Source organism: Tachypleus tridentatus, chromosome 11 (assembly GCF_004210375.1).
Source record: "Tachypleus tridentatus isolate NWPU-2018 chromosome 11, ASM421037v1, whole genome shotgun sequence".
Lineage (NCBI taxonomy): Eukaryota > Metazoa > Arthropoda > Merostomata > Xiphosura > Limulidae > Tachypleus > Tachypleus tridentatus.
The window spans coordinates 33,769,392-33,791,760 of record NC_134835.1 but is presented as its reverse complement, the minus strand read 5'-3'; the positions used below and the strand labels follow the sequence as shown (position 1 = coordinate 33,791,760).

At 35.7% G+C, this 22,369-nt stretch overlaps 1 protein-coding gene across 12 annotated transcripts in view; it reads left to right on the top strand.

Annotated features, from left to right (window-relative positions):
• LOC143231894 (uncharacterized) overlaps positions 1-13,732 on the top strand; it is a 137,931-nt gene extending 124,199 nt beyond the window's left edge. For all 12 annotated transcript variants that reach the window (XM_076466688.1, XM_076466684.1, XM_076466682.1 and 9 more), the window contains 5 exons: positions 203-427; positions 4,680-6,689; positions 6,971-7,160; positions 8,558-8,731; positions 12,063-13,732. In XM_076466688.1, coding sequence (XP_076322803.1) covers positions 203-427; positions 4,680-6,689; positions 6,971-7,160; positions 8,558-8,731; positions 12,063-12,091 — 2,628 coding nt within the window. In that variant the 3' untranslated portion in view covers positions 12,092-13,732. The remainder of the gene's footprint in view (positions 1-202; positions 428-4,679; positions 6,690-6,970; positions 7,161-8,557; positions 8,732-12,062) is intronic.
• Positions 13,733-22,369: the final 8,637 nt, after the last annotated feature.

Here is a 22,369-nt window from a genome sequence, read left to right as displayed (position 1 = left end):
ATGAACTTCTGACCTCAAAAGTTCAAGTGCTTAGAATGTCTCTTTTAGTGTTACATTGTATAAAGAACGTTTTTTTTTTCTGTTTGCTGACCTTTAGGAAACCAACAACATTAGTTCTTGACATCGGAAGTTTAAGTTTGTAATGTTCCTTTTAATATTGCATTGTATAAAAAAATAAAACTTTGTTCACTTCGTGACATAGGAACAGCAACACTTAAACAACAACGACGTTACTTCTGGACTTCGAAAGTTTAAGTGTCTAGAGTGTGAAAAGTCTTTTAAATTCAAGCACCACCTCAAGGAACATGTCCGTATCCATAGTGGCGAGAAACCATTTGCCTGTCCGAATTGTAACAAGAGGTTCTCTCATTCAGGCTCGTATTCATCTCACATGACCAGTAAAAAGTGTCTTATAGTAAACGCGAAGGTAAGAAAGTTCTTTGTAACAGTTTTGTACTTAATATATTTTAAAATATATTAAAATTCGTTTCAAGACAACTAATATTTTTTTCTCTTTTCGTAATGTTGTTTTTATCCCATGTCTTTTAAACGATATATAATATTGGTTACCATAATCGAAAAAATAAATACTTTCTTTAAATTATTTCTAAGGTGTCAAAAAAAATATCTAGAATTTGTCATAAAGTGTTTAAACTAAAGATTTTTAAAACTGCCCTTTCAGTGGCTCAACGGTAAGTCTGAGGGCTTATAACGCTAAAACTCGGGCTTAGACACTCGTGATTAGCGCAGCGCCGACACCCCTATTGTGTAGTTTTACGCTTAATAACAAAGGGGGAGAGAAATACATTTGAGATTTATTTTAAAATGTCAAAACTAATACATTACTAATCCATTTTCAAACCGAATAAGTTTTTAAGCAAGTTGTTGTTTCTTACTAAGCACAAAGCTAACACAGTGGGCTATTTGTACTCTGCCCACCCGATATCGAAGCCCGGTGTCTAGCCACAGGGGGCATGTTTAGAAATTCCCTCTGCGAATGATCTGATTTTATTATGGCCAATATGGCTGCATCATCATCTACTGCCAGGGATTCACTTAAATGGCGCGCGACTCGCAATCTGAGGGCCACGAGTTTGAATCTCCGTCACACGAAACATGCTCGCCCTTTCAGCCGTGAGGGCGTTATAATATTACGGCCAATTCCAAGAACTAGAGGTGGGTGGTGTTGATGCTAAATTAGGGACGGCTAGCGCAGATAGCTTCTCGTGTAGCTTTGCACGAAATTCAAACCAAACTTAAATGGCTGTGCTTCTGGATGTGTTTGAACACGGGGCACTTATCCAGTATTATCACACCTTCTAAGCAGTGGTTCCCAACCTTGGGGGTGCGAGATAACATTTCAGTTTTTTTGTTTACATTAAGGGTACTGTCCTATATATTCAAAAAATTACGTTCGATTTTTATTTCTTATTTTTCTTGTTACAGACGTAGCTTTTTACCTTGTTACGATAAACTATCGTTTCTACTGTCACCGGCGCAAACCGCAATCTTAATGTACAACTGTAAACAAACAACAACACACGAGACGTAAACGTGACCGAAATACTCGGCACAACCAATTAGGTTATGTTCGTGAACGCCGTCTTATAGTGTCTATTATTTATTTATGTTATGTATTCACGTGATCGTGATCCGAGAAACTTCCAGAAGTATCCAGAATTAATCGATGACGTATATTCGAGAATGTTCTAGAAAGTTTCACGTGACGCTGTGGTAGTCAGTGCATTGTTGATTCTGTGTTCGTGCAAAAAAACTTCATTATGTCAAAGGAAAGGAAATGGAATGATGATTATGTGAAGTTTGGTTTCACTTGCATCGGAACAACTGAGGATGCGCAAAAACCCCAGTGCATGCTTTGTGATGCTGTCCTTTCAAACGCAAATTTGAAGCCATCTAAGCTGCAGGAACACTTCAATAACCAGCATGTTGGAGCAGCTGTTGCAGACCATGATGTTGAATCGTTGAAAGGTAGAAGGGCCCGTTTTGATTCTCGAGCAACCCTTCCAAAATTAGGTTTTATATCTGCTGGCAAACCACTGCTGATGACTTCATACCACGTGGCGTATAAAGTAGCCAAATCAAAGAAGCCCCATACAATTACAGAAGAGGTGATAAAACCGTGTGCATTAGAAATGGCAACAATTGTTCTGGGAAAAGAAGCCTTAAACAAACTTAAATTAGTGCCATTATCAAATAACGTTATTCAAAACCGAATTGGTGATTTCAGTTCGAACATTTTGGACCAAGTTATCGCAGATATCAGGGCTAGTCCCTTGAAAATCTCTCTCCAATTGGACAAAACAACTGGTGTTGCAACTTGCAGTCAACTCGTCGCACTAGTGAGGTATGTCCATAATGGTGCCATAATGGAAGATTTCCTGTTCTGTGAAGATCTGAAAACATCCACAAAAGGGAAAGATGTCTTCCACTCTGTGAAGGACTTCTTTGCGAAATATGATTTAGATATCCAAATTATTAGTTCTGTGTATACCGACGGTGTCCCTGCTATGCTAGGAAATAAATCAGGATTTTTTGCACTGATGAAACAAGAGATTCCCCACTTGCAAGGTACTCACTGTTTTGTTCATCGACATGCTTTGGCATCAAAAACATTGCCTCCAAAGTTGAAAAAGGTCCTTGACACTTCTGTGAAGACCATCAACTGGATTAAGGGTCGCGCTCTGAACCATTGTCTCTTCAAGTCGTTTTGTGAAGATTTTGGAAGTGAGCATTCAGTTTTGCTTTTCCACACAGACGTCCACTGGCTGTCACGTGGGAGAGCTTTAACGCGCTTCTTTGAACTGCGAGAAGAAGTCAAAACTTTTCTGAAGGAACGTGACTACGATCTGCCCGGAGAAATAGAATCACAAGAATTCAACAAGATGCTAGCCTATTTGAGTGATATTTTCACTCGCATGAATGACCTGAGTGTATCTCTTCAAGGGAAAAACATAAACATATTGAAATGCTGCGAAAAGTTAAATGCTTTCAAAGAAAAGTTACATCTTTGGTGTCGACAAGTTAAAAGAGGGAATCTTTCAAATTTACCATCATTCGAAGGAATGGTAGGTGAGTCCCTAATTCCACGTGTGTGTGAAGAAATTGTGGATCATTTGGAAATACTATCAAAGTCAATTGATGGATATTTTGGAGGAGAACTGGAAACTTCTGAAGAATGGATTATGAATCCATACTCCTTCAATTTGGATAATATGTCGGATGATGAAAAACTGAAGGAAGATCTTATTGAACTGCGCACAAATCGAGTTCTTGAAATACAGTTTGAAAGCAAAACTTTGGAACAATATTGGTGTTCGGCAATGGACATGTTTCCAAGACTTTATGAAAAAGCACTAAATGTGCTCAACCCATTCGTGACGACATACTTATGTGAGTTTGGATTTAGTGTTCTTTTGTCAATCAAGACAAAATCTAGAAATCGCTTGGGTTCACAGGCAGACTTGCGGATTGCTATCAGCAACAAAGTGCCAGACTTTGAAAATGTCGTGAGAAATAAACAGGAACAAAAGAGTCATTAAATTTAAATTGGCTTATGAACATTTGAACATTTCAAATTCGAAGAAATTTCATTTCATGCATGGATGAAAATCTATTTTTTTGTAGGCCATGTAGGGTTTATGCAACTTTTAGTTTGTTGTAATATTTTTTCTTTTCCAAATGTTTCGTTTTTTTTAAATATCATTAAAAATAATTATAAAAATTTGTTTTGGCCACCTTCACCTATATTCTTAAATAAATAATTACTGTAAGGGGTGCGAGAACATATTAAAATTTTTTAGGGGTGCGGGGCATAAAAAAGGTTGGGAACCACAGTTCTAAAGGGTGCCATCGTGGGCCAAACGTTTCTGATGACACGACTTAATAGATGCGACACTTGATTACGCTATATAAAACAAATAAACAAAACAGATTTCATGATTACTACTTCTCTTGTTGAGGCATATACTGGGTTAACCGGAAGTTGTGTCACAGATCACACCTCATAGACCGATTTAAAGTCAGAAGTTTAGCACGGTGCTACTAATGTCTGAAATTAGCCGTAACGTGTTTAGCCTAAGGTGAAGAAACGACATTCTGGAAATTAGCAATAATATTCTAAAAAAAAAAAACTGTTTGTTTTTTAATTTCGTGCAAAGGTACACAAGGGCTATCTGCGCTAATCGTTCCTAATTTAGCAGTGTAAAACTAGAGGGAAAGCAGCTAGCCATCACTACCCACCGCCAACTCTTGGGCTACTCTTTTACCAACGGCTGAAATGGCGAGAATGTTTGGTGCGACGGGTATTCGAACCCGCGACCCTCAGATGACGAGTCGAACTCTTTAACCCACTTGGCCATACCGGGCCGTTCTAGAAAAATAAAAGAGTCGTTGGTTTTGGTAATACAGGTTTGTTAACCTTTTTAGTGCTTCTTGTATATTTATTTGTCAGTGGAAATAAAAAAAAATGCATAACAAATCACTAAAAGTATGAAATACGATAAAGTTTATGTCTGATCGAACCGCTCACGACTTTCGTTTCCTTTTTTGTTTGGTCATAGTAATCTTAACAATATTACTCCTAACATCAGGGGAAGTATACTTTTATTTAATTAATTAGTAAAAAGTTGTGTTAAAACACAGTTATTTCTTTGTGTTAGGTTCGGAAAGTGGACACAAAACTTTTGCAAGGTCGTGGAAATAAACAAACTACCATCCGCCCAATTCCGCCAAAGTACCACTTGAGTAGTCTTGTTGCCATTGCTTCTTCTGAGGACTGCGTACCTACAGAAGAAGAATTTTCGATAGATGAAGCCAAACGAAAGAAACCCCAGGCTAAAACCCAGTCTTTGCCCCCAACAGAACATTCGTCGATTTCTTTACATAATTTTCTTGACCCCCGAAATTCAAACACTCGTGCGAATTATCCACCATCTTCAACATTAAATAGCGTTTCAAATGTTATCTCCCCAACTTCGAGTTTATCACCATTATTGGTTAGTTTGTCAAAGCCATCAAACACTGGTCTCGATTTTGAGACAAAGGGCGGAGAGGAAGCTAATATTTCTGATAAGGAACGAACAGATATGTCTTCGTCTTGGAGCTTTTCGCCAGAGAGTGATCTAAAAGCTGTTAAAAAAATTCTTGAAATTGTAGACGAAACGATTGCTAAGCAGCAGCAGACTCGTGATTCGGCAAATGGACGTAGCGGGCTTCTCTCTGAACTCTTGAACACGCCCCCCTTCTGTCGTCCCCTGAAGATTCCTCTAGGAAAACTACTATCTAGCTTGAAGATAGGCCCAAGTGACGAAGAGCAGTTTGAATGTCAGTCTGGCGATAAGCAGTTTGCAAAGAGGATTAAATGTATCCGGTATGATCAGTACAAAATAGGCGTTGATGGTTCAAAGTCAGCCGACGAGAACGTAAGTCATGAAAATGGTCTAAAAAATGGTACAACAGATGCTACAAACATGGAGGTTGTTAACAACTTGAAAGGTGCTATCGTACAGCATGGAAAATCTTCCAATCTTCAAAGATGCTCATCCAGTTCGTCAATTGAGAGTGTTAATGAAAGAAATTCGGGTGAAACTGCCAAGACTCTTTCCTTAAGTGACGAGAAAAGTGTTCCCATTCATAATATGTTAAATAGAAATAAGTTACTAGCATTAGAAGCGTTTCATAATCGGAACCCAAATCCAGCGAAATACGAAATCATGAAGATAGCAAGAGAAATCGGATGTTCTTCAAAAGTAGTGCAAACCTGGTTTCAAGCTAAAAAAGATAGAAACGCGTTCAAAAGCCCGCCAATCCAAATACCAAAGGTTTCTTTTGCAAACTGCACGAGAACAGAACCGTCTTTATGGTGCGAGGCTAATCATGGTGAACACTTCTTGAACGTCCCGCAGTACAAACCTCAGTCTCTCCTCAATTTTCCTGCCGTGTCAGATTTCCTCTCAAATTATAAGGGTGTGGTTCCATCTGGTGGAATCGTACCACCTTCCGCTCATAGTCAAAATATTTTCTTTGGCTGTGGATCGCCACGTGTTTTTCCACCCTATTTTGGAAAACATGAAAGTAAGTTGTTAAATACTCGATTTGTTGAACTGGACTGCGATTTACCGCTGGATTTATCTTTAAACAAACAATGGACTTCCCCCGATCGCTATAAGTTTAAAGCGCAAGATTACACATGCGATGTAATAAACCTCAGTCAAAAATCCAGTCGCATATCAGCTGTTTCGAACGAAAACACTGAACATTGCGCCACAAACGGAAGTTGTGTTGAAGGCATTACACTTTCTACACACAGATTTGAACAGCAGGGAAACGCTTTCAGAGTTCTCACTAAAGACGGATCTGCTGGATCTGTGGTGTATAATGATGTTGGGACGTGTGATAACCATCCCTCCAATTCCACAAGCCCTCATCATGAATACCCAAGAACGTCTGTAATTATGGACAACAGGTCTTCAAGTCCTACTAGTGGTTCTTCGATAGGACTAAATCTTCATTCACCAACGAGTGAAGAACCACCATCTTCACCCGAACAAAACAGCCTGGAAGGGAGATATACCCCAGCTATTAGAAGGGAGAGATCCGACAGAAAAGTGTATCCTCCGGTTAGCAAAGAAAGCTGGCAAGTGGACAATTCGAAAAGGTTCGGGAAAAAGGTATTGTTAATTTTGAGTTGATAGAAATTCGTGTCTTAAGAATTAGCGATTACTTAAGGAAACTCATGTTGCATGTTGCAATTAGTGAAATATTCTCTAAGATAGATTTAATCAAAAACATTTAATACAACCGAAGTGTTTTTCACGATAAGATTTTACAGAAGAATGTACGTTTTTCGGTGTGATTTTACTTCAAGTGTAACTACTAGCATATGAAACTAGCAAGAAAAACAAACAAACTCTACAACGTAGAAGTAATAAATTGCAAAATCTTTCCTCAGGTTAGCAGAAAAGATCATTCAATTGTCGCAGAAGAAAATTTAGGATCTGAGAAAAATTATGGGATTGAGGTGAAAAAGAAAAATCTCTCAGTAGCCAAGCCAGAAGGAGAAATTTTCTATGGATGTGACCAGTGTACGAAAGTGTTTAGCAAACAAAGTTCACTGGCTCGACACAAATACGAACATTCCGGTAAGTCAGTGAAGAAAATAGTTAAATGAGTTCTTTTCTTGCTCGTATGGAGAAAATAAATCGTCTGGAAGACATCAATAGAACGCCAGTGCACAATGTTATTTAGTACACATTGATGATAGTGTTAACTGAACAGTACGTGTAAATGGCGAGCTAATCTATCATCGGTTTCAGTTAACGCATGTGTGCGTCAGAAACAAAATGAAATAATAATGATCGAGAAATATGTCCCTAATATCAACAAAATAACAGTATTTTTAGGGGAAAAAAATATCGGGCCTGGTACGGCTTGGAAGTTAGGGTGATCAACTGGCAATCTGAGGGTCGTGGATTCGAATCTCCTTTACCGAATATGCTCGTTGTTTAAGCCACAGAGGCTTTATAATGCTCAGCTAATTCCATTCTCCATTAGGCCCGGCATGGCCAAGCGTGTTAAGGCGTGCGACTCGTAATCTGAGGGTCGCGGGTTCGCATCCACATCGCGCCAAACATGCTCGCCCTTTCAGCCGTGGGGGCGTTTTAATGTGATGGTCAATCCCACTATTCGTTGGTAAAAAGAGTAGCCCAAGAGTTGGCGTTGGGTGGTGATGACTAGCTGCCTTCCCTCTAGTTTTGCACTACTAAATTAGGGACGGCTAGCACAGATAGCCCTCGAGTAGCTTTGTGCGAAATTAAAACAAACAAACAAACAAACAAACCATTCTCCATTGATAAAAAAGTAGGCGGTGGGCAATGTTGCCTGCTTGCCTTCTTACTAGTCTGGTCTGGCATGGCCAGGTGGTTAAGGCACTCGACCCGTAATTTGAAGGTTGCTGGTTCGAGTTCCCGTCCCACCGTCAATCCCACCATTGTTTGTTGAGTTGGCGGTTTGTGGTGATAACTTGCTGCCTTCCCTTTAGCCTTACACCGCTAAATTAGAGATGGCTAGCGCAGATAGCCCTCGCGTAGCTTTTTGCGAAATTGAACACAAACCACATCCCTCTAGTCTATCACTAAGGACAAATAGTGCAATTGATCGTCAAGAAGTTTTGGGCGAAATGTTTTCAAACGAACAAAATTATTAAATGCTATCAATTGAATAATTATTGGTTAAAAATCGCCGTATATTAAAATAAAGAAGAAACGTTTATGTAATACGTCTGTCACACGTATTAATGTAGTTAGATGTTAAAATGAAAACAATTGTTTTTTTTTTTGTTTTTTTCCTTTTCTTTCCTGGTTATAAGTTGGCCTGTCTACTAAGGGTTTCATCGAGATGTCTTTTGTTTATCAAATAATTAGGTAAGATTTATTTCAATTGGAATGTTAACTTTTATTTCAAATTCTATTTTATTCGGAGTAAAGTTTTTCACGTCCGTAATAGTTTGTTTTGTTTTTCTCTTAAAATTTATTTTTAGGTCAAAGACCTCACCAATGCAGTGAATGTAGCAAAGCCTTCAAACACAAACACCACCTGACGGAACATAAGCGACTTCACAGTGGCGAGAAACCTTTCCAGTGCCAAAAGTGTCTGAAACGATTTTCGCATTCAGGCTCCTTCAGTCAACATATGAATCATCGATATAGCTACTGTAAGCCTTACCGAAACTAGGAAATATATAAACATGGTGCCAAATATAGTTTTCTTTCTTACTTTTAATTGATGATAGATTTGTTTTTTGTGTTACATACTCATACGAAATCTCGCGCTTCTCTGCATTCAAGCATGTCAACAACGATTTCAAATAGCTTCCTAATTTAATTAAAGATTACATGTGAAAGCGTATTGCCTTTAGTTGCCTTTCTCGGTACAACGAGGAGGACCTTCAAAGTAATTCATTTCATCGAAACGTAACTATAAAAAATTGTAGCATGTTGTATAATTGTTGACACAACTTTGTTTTTTTATATATATATTTTTTTTCTGAACAGATACATGTTTCTTTATCATTATTTTGTATGAAACTTTGTTGTATGACGTATTGCCACAAATGTGCATCAGTTAAAGAGACTCGAACGTAGTGACATCTAGAGGCGAATTGAAATATCAGAATTTTTTTGTTCACATTAATTACAGTATCAGGTATATTTGAACCAATCTTTTGGTCCAATACAAAATTATACGTTCGTGCTAATTTTGATCAGATGAAAATTTTTTATAGTGAATTATTTGCTAACTTTTCTCTCAATATTAGATTCTCCAAACTGCACACACTACCCCTTAAACTCAGCAATGAAATTTTTATTAACCTTTAATAGGAATGTTTATTTTAGTATTATTGGAATAATGAATGTAATAATTCAGTGTAATATTTGTATATTCACCTACGTAAAGGCTATTGTGATTTAGTCAGTTGCGAACACAGTTACAGCACGTGAAGTGAATGACAGTGGAAACAAGTTTTTAGAAAAATGAAAAGCGAAATAGCACAAACATTTGAATTCATAAATAAATGTGTCTTGTTCCGAACTTAATTTTTTCTTTGTAAATTGCAGAATTGTTGTTTAGAAAAGTGCCAATTTTTAAATTTTAAGAAAAAAAACTGAGATTAAAAGATAAATTTATGTACTCATATTTTAAATGTAATTAGAATTATTTAATATGCTCTTACATCGAGTGCCAAAACATTTTATTTTCTGTTTAATAATGTTGAAGTCAATAATCTAATATCTGCGTCTACCTACTTGGAATACTGTATTGTGTATTTTACCACGATTTTATCTTATTTTGACTTCACCAGAGGAATTGATCATACCTGGTTATTTTAATCTGGTTCCTAAACAATACCTGGTTTTAACAAAATTCTAGTTTTAACATTTTCAAAACAAATAAAAGACTGAATAAGTTTACTTTTCAAATTAAACAGATATATCTCTGCTGTTTATCTAATATATTACTACTCTACCTATGAGTCCACAAGTGTTAAGTGAAGGATAATATGGAATTTTAAAGATCAGAGAATGACATACTGTTAATACTGTTTTCTTATAATTATAATACATCAAAACTTTTAGCCAATGTTGGTTATTATTAAGTACATTGAAATGGCGAAATGAATTTGAAATAAATGTTTCAAAATGATACAGGTTTTAATTTAGAACTTGTGTTTTAAAACATACAGAATATATGGTTTAGTTTCTTCTAGATTAAACGTACGAATATTTCCTGTGATTAACTATGAGTTAAAGATACAACGAAATTAACTAATGAATAACAAGTTTTAATTTCACAGGTGTCAGGAAACAAAATTGTTTGTTAGAAATGGTTTAACTGCAAATTATAAATTATGGCGGTTGGTTTTAATTTTGTACAGTTTTCCAATTGTATGATGATATGGATATCGCGTTTTAAGATACGTTTCACACAAATTGCTTAAAAATATGACCAAGAAAATAAAACTGAAAAAAAAAATATATAGGTGGTGGACAGAAATGTGTCTTTTTCGAAAATGTTGTTAATTTGTTATATCTTTTATTAGATGACAGAAAAATAAGTAAAACTATATGTTTTTAGAATGCACTGGATGAGATATGTTCAAATATGATCTCACATCCTAATTTTAACACTGGTTTTTGAAAGTACCTAAACTTTTACTGATTTTAGTTACAGTTTATCATAAAAAGTGTTGTGTATCTGATGTAGTTTCTTTTATATTCTTGTTACAATTAGCGTACAATAGCCCCCCCTCGTGGCTCAGCGGTATGTCTGCGGATTTACAACGCTAAAATCCGGGTTTCGATACCCGTGGTGGGCAGAGCACAGGTTAAAGAAATATTGCAAGCCAAACAGTGGAGATGAACGTTTAGAAGTACTCGCAGATGGGCGGCAGTCATTCGCTGAAGAACATCTGTACAAACTCATTAAAAGTATTCCACGTAGACGTGAAGCAGTAGCAAAATCTAAGGGAACGTCGACTAAGTGTTAGCTTGTGAAATTGGCTTGTGTTATTTTGAGTTTCATTTTCACGTTCGATTATTGCAGAAGAACTTGTTTGATCATTTTATAGGTTAATTGGAATAAGAAGGCCTAAGAAACTACAGCAGGTGAACAAACAAAAGCCAGCGTTCAAATTAGGATTTTAAATATTTGAACAGATCTCGTCGAGTACGTTCTGAAAACATAAAGTTTTACATGATTTTCTGTATCTAATAAACGATATAACAAATTAACAACATTTTTAAGGAGGACCACTTTTCTATCCATCCCCCATGTATTTTCAAAAACAACTAATATATATGTAAAACGGCTGGTATGGATAGAGAAAACTCCATGTTGAGGAGCGAACAACGTTTCTATATCCATTCCAGTCGTTTTTACATATATATATTTTTCTCTACAAGTGGGTTTTCTCGTCACCACAGAGAAACAACTAATATATTTTCTCATAAAGGTGAATGTCCAAAAGTCGAAAACCTAAGTGAATAGTTTTTTGGTTTTTGTTCCATCTACTCGAGCTATTTTTTAAACACACTACGCCATAATATTTATGGTCAGGATAATGGATCATATTAGTACATATTCTATTTTAGAAATTTACGAAAAATGGTGTCAGTTACTTTTATATTCATATCATCAAATATTTGTGGAAAACTGTGAAAATGAATTTATATTTTTAATAATTTTAAAATTAAGAAATACGTTGAGTATTCCATATATACTAATTGCTAATTTGTGGTATTGTGTTGACACTTGCTTCAAGAACTTTTAAGTAGAGATACTTCTGTGTGACGTTTAGATTGAACTAATTTTACAATAGTTTTCAAGATAAATATTGTTTGTATTACATGTGTTTTCAAATATTTTATAATCAAATACTTAAATAGTATCTTGAATATTCCTATTTTGATTTATTTTACATTTGTTAAGTATATAATATTTGAGCGTATATATATATATATATATATCTATTTTGCTTTTATTAGGTATAAATAGTTCGAATTTAAGCCCTTAGATGGCAAGACCATTACCTACCAGAAGGGCAAGAATTGAACCAACACCTGTTTCAAATTTATAAGAAAATATATCGAAATTGATATTTTGTAGTTTCACAAGAATTACTTTCTCTTAGAAGCTTGCAAAGAAAATAGCCGACAACAAAGAAAATCTATCTTCGATGATTATAAGAAATAAAAATTAAATATCTAATTATTTTTAATGAATTTAGAATTAATGATTAAGAAAGATGTGATAACATAGAATTGTAGGAATAAAACTTTTAACTTATATTAATTTAGCATTGAAAGAAGTAGCACATAAACTCTCATTAAATGTGATAAAATTATTCAAACATTCATATTAAAAAGAAATTCTAAATATGTCCAGTTCAAGATCTGATGATCTCCTTGGCCCAACATCGTGGATCAGTGTAGCGCCATCCACAAATTTAAATATGAATATTTGACATTGGAGTTAAGAATCTAAAAAAAAAAAAAACATTTGTTTTTGTTTCGACTATTTTGTAGAAATGGTAATGATGTAAAGTTTCCGATGTGTATTTTTTACTATTGAAAACCATAAAATTTAATTTTGTTCTGATTAAATACATCAATAATGAAACGAGTGAGCATCTTGGTTTTTACTAAAAGAACGCTCCCTCTGCAGTACACAAATGTAATTGGCGGGCATTTTCACTTCCTATTACTTTATCAGTCTAACAGTAATGATGAACACTTATTTATTATATAATTTTTGCTAAAAATATATCGGCAAGATTTTTGTCTTAAATATTAATAACTAAATCGATTTCATTTAGTGTCAAGACATTACTACAGGCATCTGTTAGGAGATTTTAGAACAAACCGTGCGTGGTAAGTTGGGTACACTTGTTAGGACTCGTTTATACCTGATTTTAATTCACGCTTTAAATTATACTAAATCCTGACTATTTATCATAGTTAAAGGTAGGGTGTTAAATCTGTTGGTAAAATGTGGTACATCCGTTAACAGAATATTTCCTATCTACCTACTTTGGTTCATCACAAGCTTTTTTTCCTTTTATTTTTTTTTAAGTTTTTGAATCTCGAACGTCAAATCCAAAGAAATGCATTGGCGTCGCCAAGGGGAGTGTCGGTAGTCGTGAATGGTAGATATTTTTTAAACTTCAACTGCATTTTAATGGTCATGAAATTTTAAATCTAGTGCAGTTAAAACTATCGGACGTTTCACCAAAAATATATATTCGTAATCTCCTTCGACTGTTATTTTGTTGCTTTAATTAATGTGACATGAATTTTGTTAGTATCATGTACTGGACAGTTACTGGCTCACGGTTTTCTTAGGCCTACCTGTGTTGTGATTTTAGAAACGTCTACCCTTAAAATCCCCTGGCTACACCCATGAAATGTTATTTTAAGTTGTAACGTTGTTTTTATTGTTTTACTATCATTATTTGTTTTTGTGCAATAATATATTTTGTTTTTTTGTGATTTATTTTTCAGGTGGTATATTTGTATGTTTTTGTTTTGTCAGATCTTTAAGGTAAAATATAAAATCTATGATAAAAATTGTATTTTTACGAAAGAAATATCGTACTAATTTCATACATGCCATCTGATAAATTGTAACAAATGAAATATAAAGGCATACTCAGAAAGTGTGGCGTTTTCATTGCACACGAAAACTTTAGAATAAATATAATTACACGGTTCGGATAACCCCAACATGTGAGATTCCCGTTTTTTATGAAAGTTCATAAAGTGCGAAACTGGAACCATTTGCTGCTATATTTAAAGCAACTGTTTATTTAATTGTATTCTCCCAACAATAACGGATATTCTTCAGAACCTTATGTTTTGTTTCTTTGAATACCTTTGTCAGCTCCTATTAAAGGTTTCTGAACATGGCAATTTTTTCACGTAAAGCTAACAGACATTAATATATATCTTCTCTCTCTCTACACTTAGTTATATGAGTATGTGCGAGTACGTGTAAATACTTTTTAAAGAAAAATTTATACGAATTTCAGCTAAAATTCCTATTTAAATTTCGAATTTTAAAATTATTCGTTTATTTTTTAAAACTCGAACCTTTTTAATTTTACAGGTAATGTACTTTTCGTTTGTATTCCTGATTTTTTTTTTTTTAAATACCTGGCTTATTTCCAGAACACAACACTGGCTAGCTGCTAACTTTACAGAGCAAAATAAACGGTTTCACAATTATCATGTTTATATAATTAAGTAACAAATATGAACCAGTATCAACAAAGGGTAATGTGATTCAAAATTAGGTAATTGAAGTAGAATGCAACCGTAAAAAAAAATATTTTTAATTCTATAATACAAATTAAAGATGTATCTTAATGCATACAACCTTAGATTGACCAACTCAGAACAATGGTCAGTTGTTAAAAACTGGACAACCCAGAAGAATGTTAAGATATAAAATGTTAAAAACTAGAAAATATCAGACTTGAATCGTCTTACCGTAATTATTCGTGTGACTGGTACTTGTGTATTTATTTATTCGTTCGACTTATTTTATTATAAAATTTATATATGGGTCCGGCATGGCCAAGTGTGTTAAGGCGTTCGATTCGTAATTCCGAGAGTCGCGGGTTCGAATTTTGGTCGCACCAAACATGCTCGCCGTGGGGGCGTTATAATGTGACGGTCAGTCTCACTATTCGTAGGTAAAAGAGTAGCCCAAGAGTTGGCAGTGATGACTAGCTGCCTTCCCTGTAGTCTTACACCCCTAAGCTCGGGACGGCTAGCGCAGATAACCCTCGTGTAGCTTTGCACAAAACTCAAAACAACGGTAGAAGATAAAGATTTGTATGAATAATAACTCAAACTTTCTCTAATGGAACTGCGTTAGGATTTCCTCTAATGATAGCAATAACTTTTATTCAGTGAAAAAAATTGTTAACTGTATATATGAGTAATTTGTACATATGATGAAGTAATTATGACATTTTTACTATTAGAAGACACAATGGACATTTTCTAATGTGTGTTGTATATGATATCTAAAAAGAACTAGCTTAAACTGCTAATAACATATAATGTAATACATCAGTCTTTGTTTTGGAATTTCGCACAAAGCTACTTGAGGGCTATCTGTGCTAGCCGTCCCTAATTTAGCAGTGTAAGACTAGAGGGAAGGCAGCTATTCATCACCACCCACCGCCAACTTATGGGCTACTCTTTTACCAACGAAAAGTGGGATTGACCGTCACATTATAACGCCCCCACGGCTGGGAGGGCGAGCATGTTTGGCGCGACTCGGGCGCGAACCCGCGACCCTCACATTACGAAGCGCACGCCTTAACGCGCTAGGCCATGCCAGGCCACATCAGTCTTTATATTATGTTTTGTTATTTAATTATCTATAAGACTGTTTCAAATACGAATAACCTGCGTTATTCTAAAGAAAAATAAGAACTAGTCATAACTATCGACTTTCGATTTCTATATTTTACTGGAAGTATTTCCATTCCTCACCCCTGACCCTCCACGGTTCAACGGTAAGTCTGAAGGTTTATAACACTAAAAATCTGGTTTCGATGCCTGTGTTGGGTACAGAAAATAGCCCATTGTGTAGTTTTGTGGTTAATAATAAATCAACAGCCAAGCGAAAGTGTTACCACTTTTCAAGATTTGCTCTGAGGCTTTAGGATTCATGGGTCTGGGATATAATTTTTGTTACCAATTTTCAGGGGCCCAAATGTAAAAGATTTTGCTAATTTCGATTAGAGTAGTGCAAAATAAGGGACATGTCAGAATTAATATCAAAGCTCAAATTTTACTTGGGAACGAAAGTTATACACTGCTGGCCAAAATTTTAAGGCCAATGAACATAAAGAAAAAATATGCATTTTGCGTCGTTAAACTCAACCACTTATTTGAGTAGAGCTTCGAAAAATGAAAATAAGAAAAGGGAAAATAAAAATAAAAAACTTTTGTGTTCAAGCATTAGCGTTGTCAACATCTTCCACTGACATCTCCTGTGTTACATTGATTAAAAACATGGCAAAGGCTAAAAAGTTGACAGAGTTTGATCGTGGCAGAATTGTCGAGCTGCAAAAGCAAGGTCTCTCTCAACGTGCCATCGCTGGTGAGATTTGGCGAAGTAAAACTGCTGTTGCAAATTTCTTAAAAGACCGTGAAAGGGATACGGAATAAGAATTTCAAGTGGTCGGCCAAAGAACATTTCGCCGGCGTTGAGCAGGAGGATTCGGAGGGTTGTCCGGCAAGACACCAGCCGATCGTCGAACTAGATTAAGGCTTTTACGGACGCAGAAAGCTCAAGAACAATAATACGGCATTTACGAGAGAAAGGCTTTAAAAACCGTAAACGTCTTCAAAGGCCACGCCTCCTTCCACACCACGAAACAGCTCGGTTAAACTTTGCTGAGAAGCACCAAACATAGGACATACAAAAGTGGAACAAGGTTTTGTTCTCTGATGAGAAACAGTTTAACATGGATGGTCCAGATGGCTTCCAGCGTTACTGGCACGATAAGGATATCCCACTGGAGACATTTTCTACACGACACAGCGGAGGAGGTTCCATCATGATCTGGAGTGCTTTTTCCTTCCATGGAACACTGGAGCTTCAGGTTATACAGGGGTGTAAAACAGCAGCTGGCTGCATTGGCATGTTGAAGAGAGCATTCTTATTGACTGAAGGTCTTCGCTTGTGTGGAAATGACTGGATCTTTCAGCAGGACAACGCTGCAATCCACAATGCCCGCAGGACAAAGAAGTTTTTCATGGGGAATAACGTAATTCTTTTGGACCATCCAGCATGTTCGCCCGAACTGAACCCCATTGAAAATGTTTGGGGTGGATGGCAAGGGAAGTCTATAGAAATGGACGTTAGTTCCAATCAGTGCATGATCTTCGTGAAGCCATATCTTCACCACTTGGAATAACATTCCAGCCAGCCTTCTGCAAACGCTTATATCGACCATTCCAAAGCGAATGGTTGAAGTTATTCACAATGACGGCCGTGCGACTCACTACTGAGACCTCTTGTTGGGCATTTCCTACCCTGTTTATGACTTCTTTTTGGTATAGTCTTTTGACCAGCTAGTATTTAGGCTAATTTCATAGTGTTCACATTTTCCCTATTAAATGTTAAAAGGTTTTTTATTTTTATTTTCCCTTTTTTTATTTTCATCTTTCGAAGCTCTACTCAAATAAGTGGTTGAGTCTAACAACGCAAAATGCATATTTTTTCTTTATGTTCATTGGCCTTAACATTTTGGCCAGCAGTGTACTTATTGCACGAGGTTACACGCTGGAAAATTTGTGCGCGTGTTTGCTTGTAATATTATTACAATATTATAGATATTGTCTAAAGTAAAATCATGTGATAATGTTGAACGTTTAAGCTTCGTATGATGCTAATCAAACAAAGGGTTGAGATAAAAACTTAGAATATATTTATTAACGAGTTTTTCATGATTCCGAATATTATTTAGCACGACTGCGAAAGTCGTTTGTTGTTTTTGTTTTTTGGATTTCGCGCAAAGATACTCGAGGGCTATCTGCTCCAGTCGTCCCTAATTTAGTAGTGTAAGACTAGAGGGAAGGCAGCTAGTAATTACCACCCACCGCCAACTCTTGGGCTACTCTTTTACCAACGAATAGTGGGATTGACCGTCATGTCATAACGCCCCCACGGCTGAAAGGACGAGAATGTTTGTTGTGACCGGGAGTCGAACATGCCGGGCCGAAAAAAGTGAAGTCGAAGATTTGAGTATTGTTTGTTTTTTAATTTCGCGCAAAGCTACCGGAAGGCTATCTGCGCTAGCCCTCCCTAATTTAGCAGGATAAGACTAGAGGGAAGGCAGCTGGTCATCATCACCTACCGCCAACTTTTGGACTACTCTTTCACCAACGAATAGTGGGATTGACCGTTACATTATAACGCCCCCACGGCTGAAAAGGCGAGCATGTTTGGTGTGATGGGGATTCGAACCCGTGACCCTCGGGTTGCTAGTCGAGTGCCTTATCCACCTGGCCATGCAGGGCCAGGATTTGAGTAAATATGGTCACAGTTGCAATTATTATTAAAATAAATAACTTCTCTTTCTTCAATATTACTATACTTATATTTTCATATTTGATTGTAAAACTTGAGCAACTGAATTTTACTAATAGAATAACAGTGAAAGTATTCGAAACTTTTAATGAACTAGTAGTTTTAGGATTAGTTGTAGGATTTTGTTTTTCAAGTTGGTTTTGTAGAGTGCTAGGATTTCAAACACTGTTAAATAGATTGTTTAAACTCTGTACTGAGAATAACATTCGGGTGAAGCCACCGAAAAGTTACTGGCGACCATATTGAGAATCTCAAAAAACAAAACAAAAACCGAGTGTGGTATTGTGTGACATGACATGAGTACACATAGAAATATAAAAATAGAATAAAAATAATAAAATGTGGTCGTGTGCTTTTCTGGGCTGTACAGATCATTAGAAAAGAGAAATAGATTACATTTCACATGCTGATTTAATATATATGTAATTCATATTGCTATAACCAATTCTAGAGTTTGAAATTAAGACGACGTAAAGAATACGACTATATTTACCATGGCAACAAATGTTGATTTGGGGACATAAATAATAAATATTCTCTAAATGTCACAAGACATATATAAATAGAATCTACGGGCCTAGCTTAGGCTTTGACTCCAATAGGCTACACAATCATAAATGGCATGATCATTGGTACTCATTTTAGGGCATAAGGATCCCCAATTTCTGAAATATGTATGAATTCCATAGCTATTATATTTTTTACTTTAGAATGGTTTATATTGGACAATGGTTTGTTATATGTGTTAGATTTCTAGGCTGGTGATCCGGGTTTGAATCGGTGTGATGTCACAAATTACTTCCTGCAACTGAAGCTGTGGGTGAGTTATAAGAACGACAGCCAATTCTTTAACTTGGGTGGTGAGTGACAGGATGCTGCTGACTTCCTCTCGTTTCTCTTGTCAGTAGCTTAAGATTAGGGACGGCCGTAGATAGCCTTAGTTTGTTTGTAGCTAAACCCAAAGCTGTACGGTGGAAGACCTATTCTACAGGGAGGCAATAGTCTTATTACTTTTGTTGGGATTTTATATTGAAGCCACAGTATGTGAATCAGTGCGTCATCCACTGCGGGAAATCAAATCCCATATATTCATATTGTAACTTCGGAAACTTACCGCTGGCCCATTATTAAATCTAAACATATCTAATTTATTGTAGCACGGATAAGACCGATAAAATGCTACAATGAAAATTGTAGAACACACAAAGAAAGAAGTTCGTACCAATTAGCAACGGTGTTGTTTTTTTTGCGCTACACACACGTATTTATATACTTAATTAATTCTGTCTAAACAGTTTATTTCTATATTATGTAGATTTAGATAATAAATAAATAAATGAATTAATATAACGAATACATCACCAAACGACGAAACATGAATGAGAGGCCTGTATCCGTTAACTTCCCATCGTCTCCAATTTATGAAGAGATCTATTTTATAAAGGCGTTTTCCTTATTCACCAATGATCAAATCAGGTTTTATGCGATTTTCAATATGGCAGCATGGTAGATTGGTGTTTGGAATTCAAAACAAAAGAACAATCAAACACCTTTAATGTACATTTTTCCACTGAAAATAGCTTTTGATATCATTTTATTTTGTTTGAAAGATAAAAGGACAGTAATCAAAGTATAGAACAAGTGTTCCAATAAGAAACTAATATAGGTTTGAGATGTAATAACTCCACACGTATAGAACAAGTGTTTCAATAAGAAACTAATATAGGTTTGAGATGTAATAACAGGATAGGCGTAACATAAAGTAACTAAATAATGGGTTAACCTATAAAATAATTTCCAGAGCTTGTAATTTCTATATAGCACTAAATATTGTTTTTACCAAAGGTTACTAACACTGAAGGGAATTGTGCGTTGGCTAATGTCACTATATTGACAAAAGGTAGACGTATAGTTACTCCCTCAATAGTCGAATGCACTCGCGTTGATGGCAAGATATTACAAAGTGACAGTTAAATGCTTTGTAATAAGTTTACTCCTTCAATTTTGATTATATCAATTTTGAAGAGAATTTCTGTTTTTTCACTACTGTACTATATTTTAATTTATTTATATGTCAGCTGGAGAACCCGTCCCCTGAACGAAACTCATGTAAATTTATGATTAATGAAAGGTTTTCTTAAGATATGAATAGTTGCTTCCCTAATATATACCTGTAAAAAAAAAACAACACAGGGGGTGAGGTAGTAGTGGTAAAAAACGTCTATAAAGAACCTCAAAACGCAAAATGTGAAACTGAACATTTGAATGAACCCATGTACATATGGACGTAATGAACCTTTATACCAGTTTTAGTAAAGATCCATTCACACCGTGCGAAGCAGTTACACGGACAGGCAACAGACAGTACTATTATATAGATTCTCATAAAATATACCACATATACGAAACATTTAGAATATATCTTATAACTAAATGTTTAAATATACAATATAACGCCAGGTTACAATTTCAGCTGTATATACATAAATATTTATATGTCTTTCTACAGCAAACCATTTTTATACACGTATGTATTCCACCTGGAACGATTAAACTACTGAATTTTACTCTGGAAAAAAACACAATTTCATTTAAATTTAAATATGACAATATCAGTAGAAATATCCGCCAACAGATGGCAACACTGAGCAGTAACTTGAGAAAACTGAAACGTTGAGCATACATTGTCTTAGGTTTCCGTTATGATAAACAACACAATTACATTCACATATGAACAACGTAATTATACAACGTTGAAGTAATGCTTACTATACATTAGAAAACATTGCAAACTGAACTTATTATTACTATTTATATATATGCTCATATCATTGTTTCAATAACATAGCGGTGAGTAGACACCGTAATATATATATATAAGATAACAAATTTTCTTTAAAACTTTTTAATTCTAGCAAATAATGAAGACTCTAGGCCTAGCACATTTGTAAAGTGGTGGCAATTATGAAACGATAATAGTTATATAAATGGTAAATATATTTGTTTGTGGAATTGGTATTGTAAAAAACAAAAAAATGTTATTGTCACGCGAAACAATCAATGGTTAATCCATTTAAGACAGGGATCAGTGGACGTGGCCCATAATTACAATTCCGAAATGTATTTTTAAAAACAATTGTAATGTCGTGGAAAGCTATCATAACCTCAGAGGGTAATTTTTTTCCCAGCATGCTACAGCTGTTTCATCCAGCTAAAGTTTCTTTTAAAATACATTTAAAATAGACATTCATGTCGTATGCTTGTCTGTGAGTAAGAAAGCATTAAAAAAAGAACAAAGAACAGCATGTTGCACTTAGTGACCCTTCCCGGGTGTTGAGGGGGCGTGGCTCACCATCTGAGGGACACTGGTTCTAATCCCCGTCAAAGGTGCTCATTATTTCATATTATTTATTGGTACGCTGGCTCCGGTCATTATGTTTTGCTAAGAAATATTTGATTTCAGTTCTGATTATTTAAATAGAGAATACATTTCCATTAATTAGTTATCTAGTAGTGCAAACTGTGAATCTGAGAATTTGTGACCCGTTTCCTGTTGTTGCGTTCCACAGTGGCACAACGATATGTCTGCAGACTTATAATGCTAGAAATCGGGTTTTGATACCCGTGGTGGACAGAGCACAGATAATCCACTGTGTAGCGTTGTGTTTAAATACAAAACAAACAAATCCTTTTGTTCCAAGAACGCCCTCTACATTTTTGGACTACATCAACTTACAAGACTAATTTTCAAATCCCACTGATATGTTGGACAGGAGGTGCTGTTAACTAGCTACCTCTCCTCTGTCGCTTATGGATTATGGATGGATGGATGGCTAGCACAGATAAACCTTCAACAGCTTTGTCTGACATTCGATAAACAAAAATAAAGAAAACAACAGTTTCTTCACGGGCTGAACACCCAAAATCAACAAAATGGGCTCTTCGTGTCGTGTGTGAAATAATTTCTTCTGTTACAGAATATACGCAAATGTGTCGTAATACTATAAGAAGTTATCTACAGAATATACGCAAATGTGTCGTAATACTATAAGAAGTGATCTACAGAATATACGCAAATGTGTCGTAATACTATAAGAAGTGATCTTCATAATATGGGCTACAGTGACAGAGAAGTCATCTCTCTCTTCAGGTAATGTCTGCGGACAATACCAGAAACCAG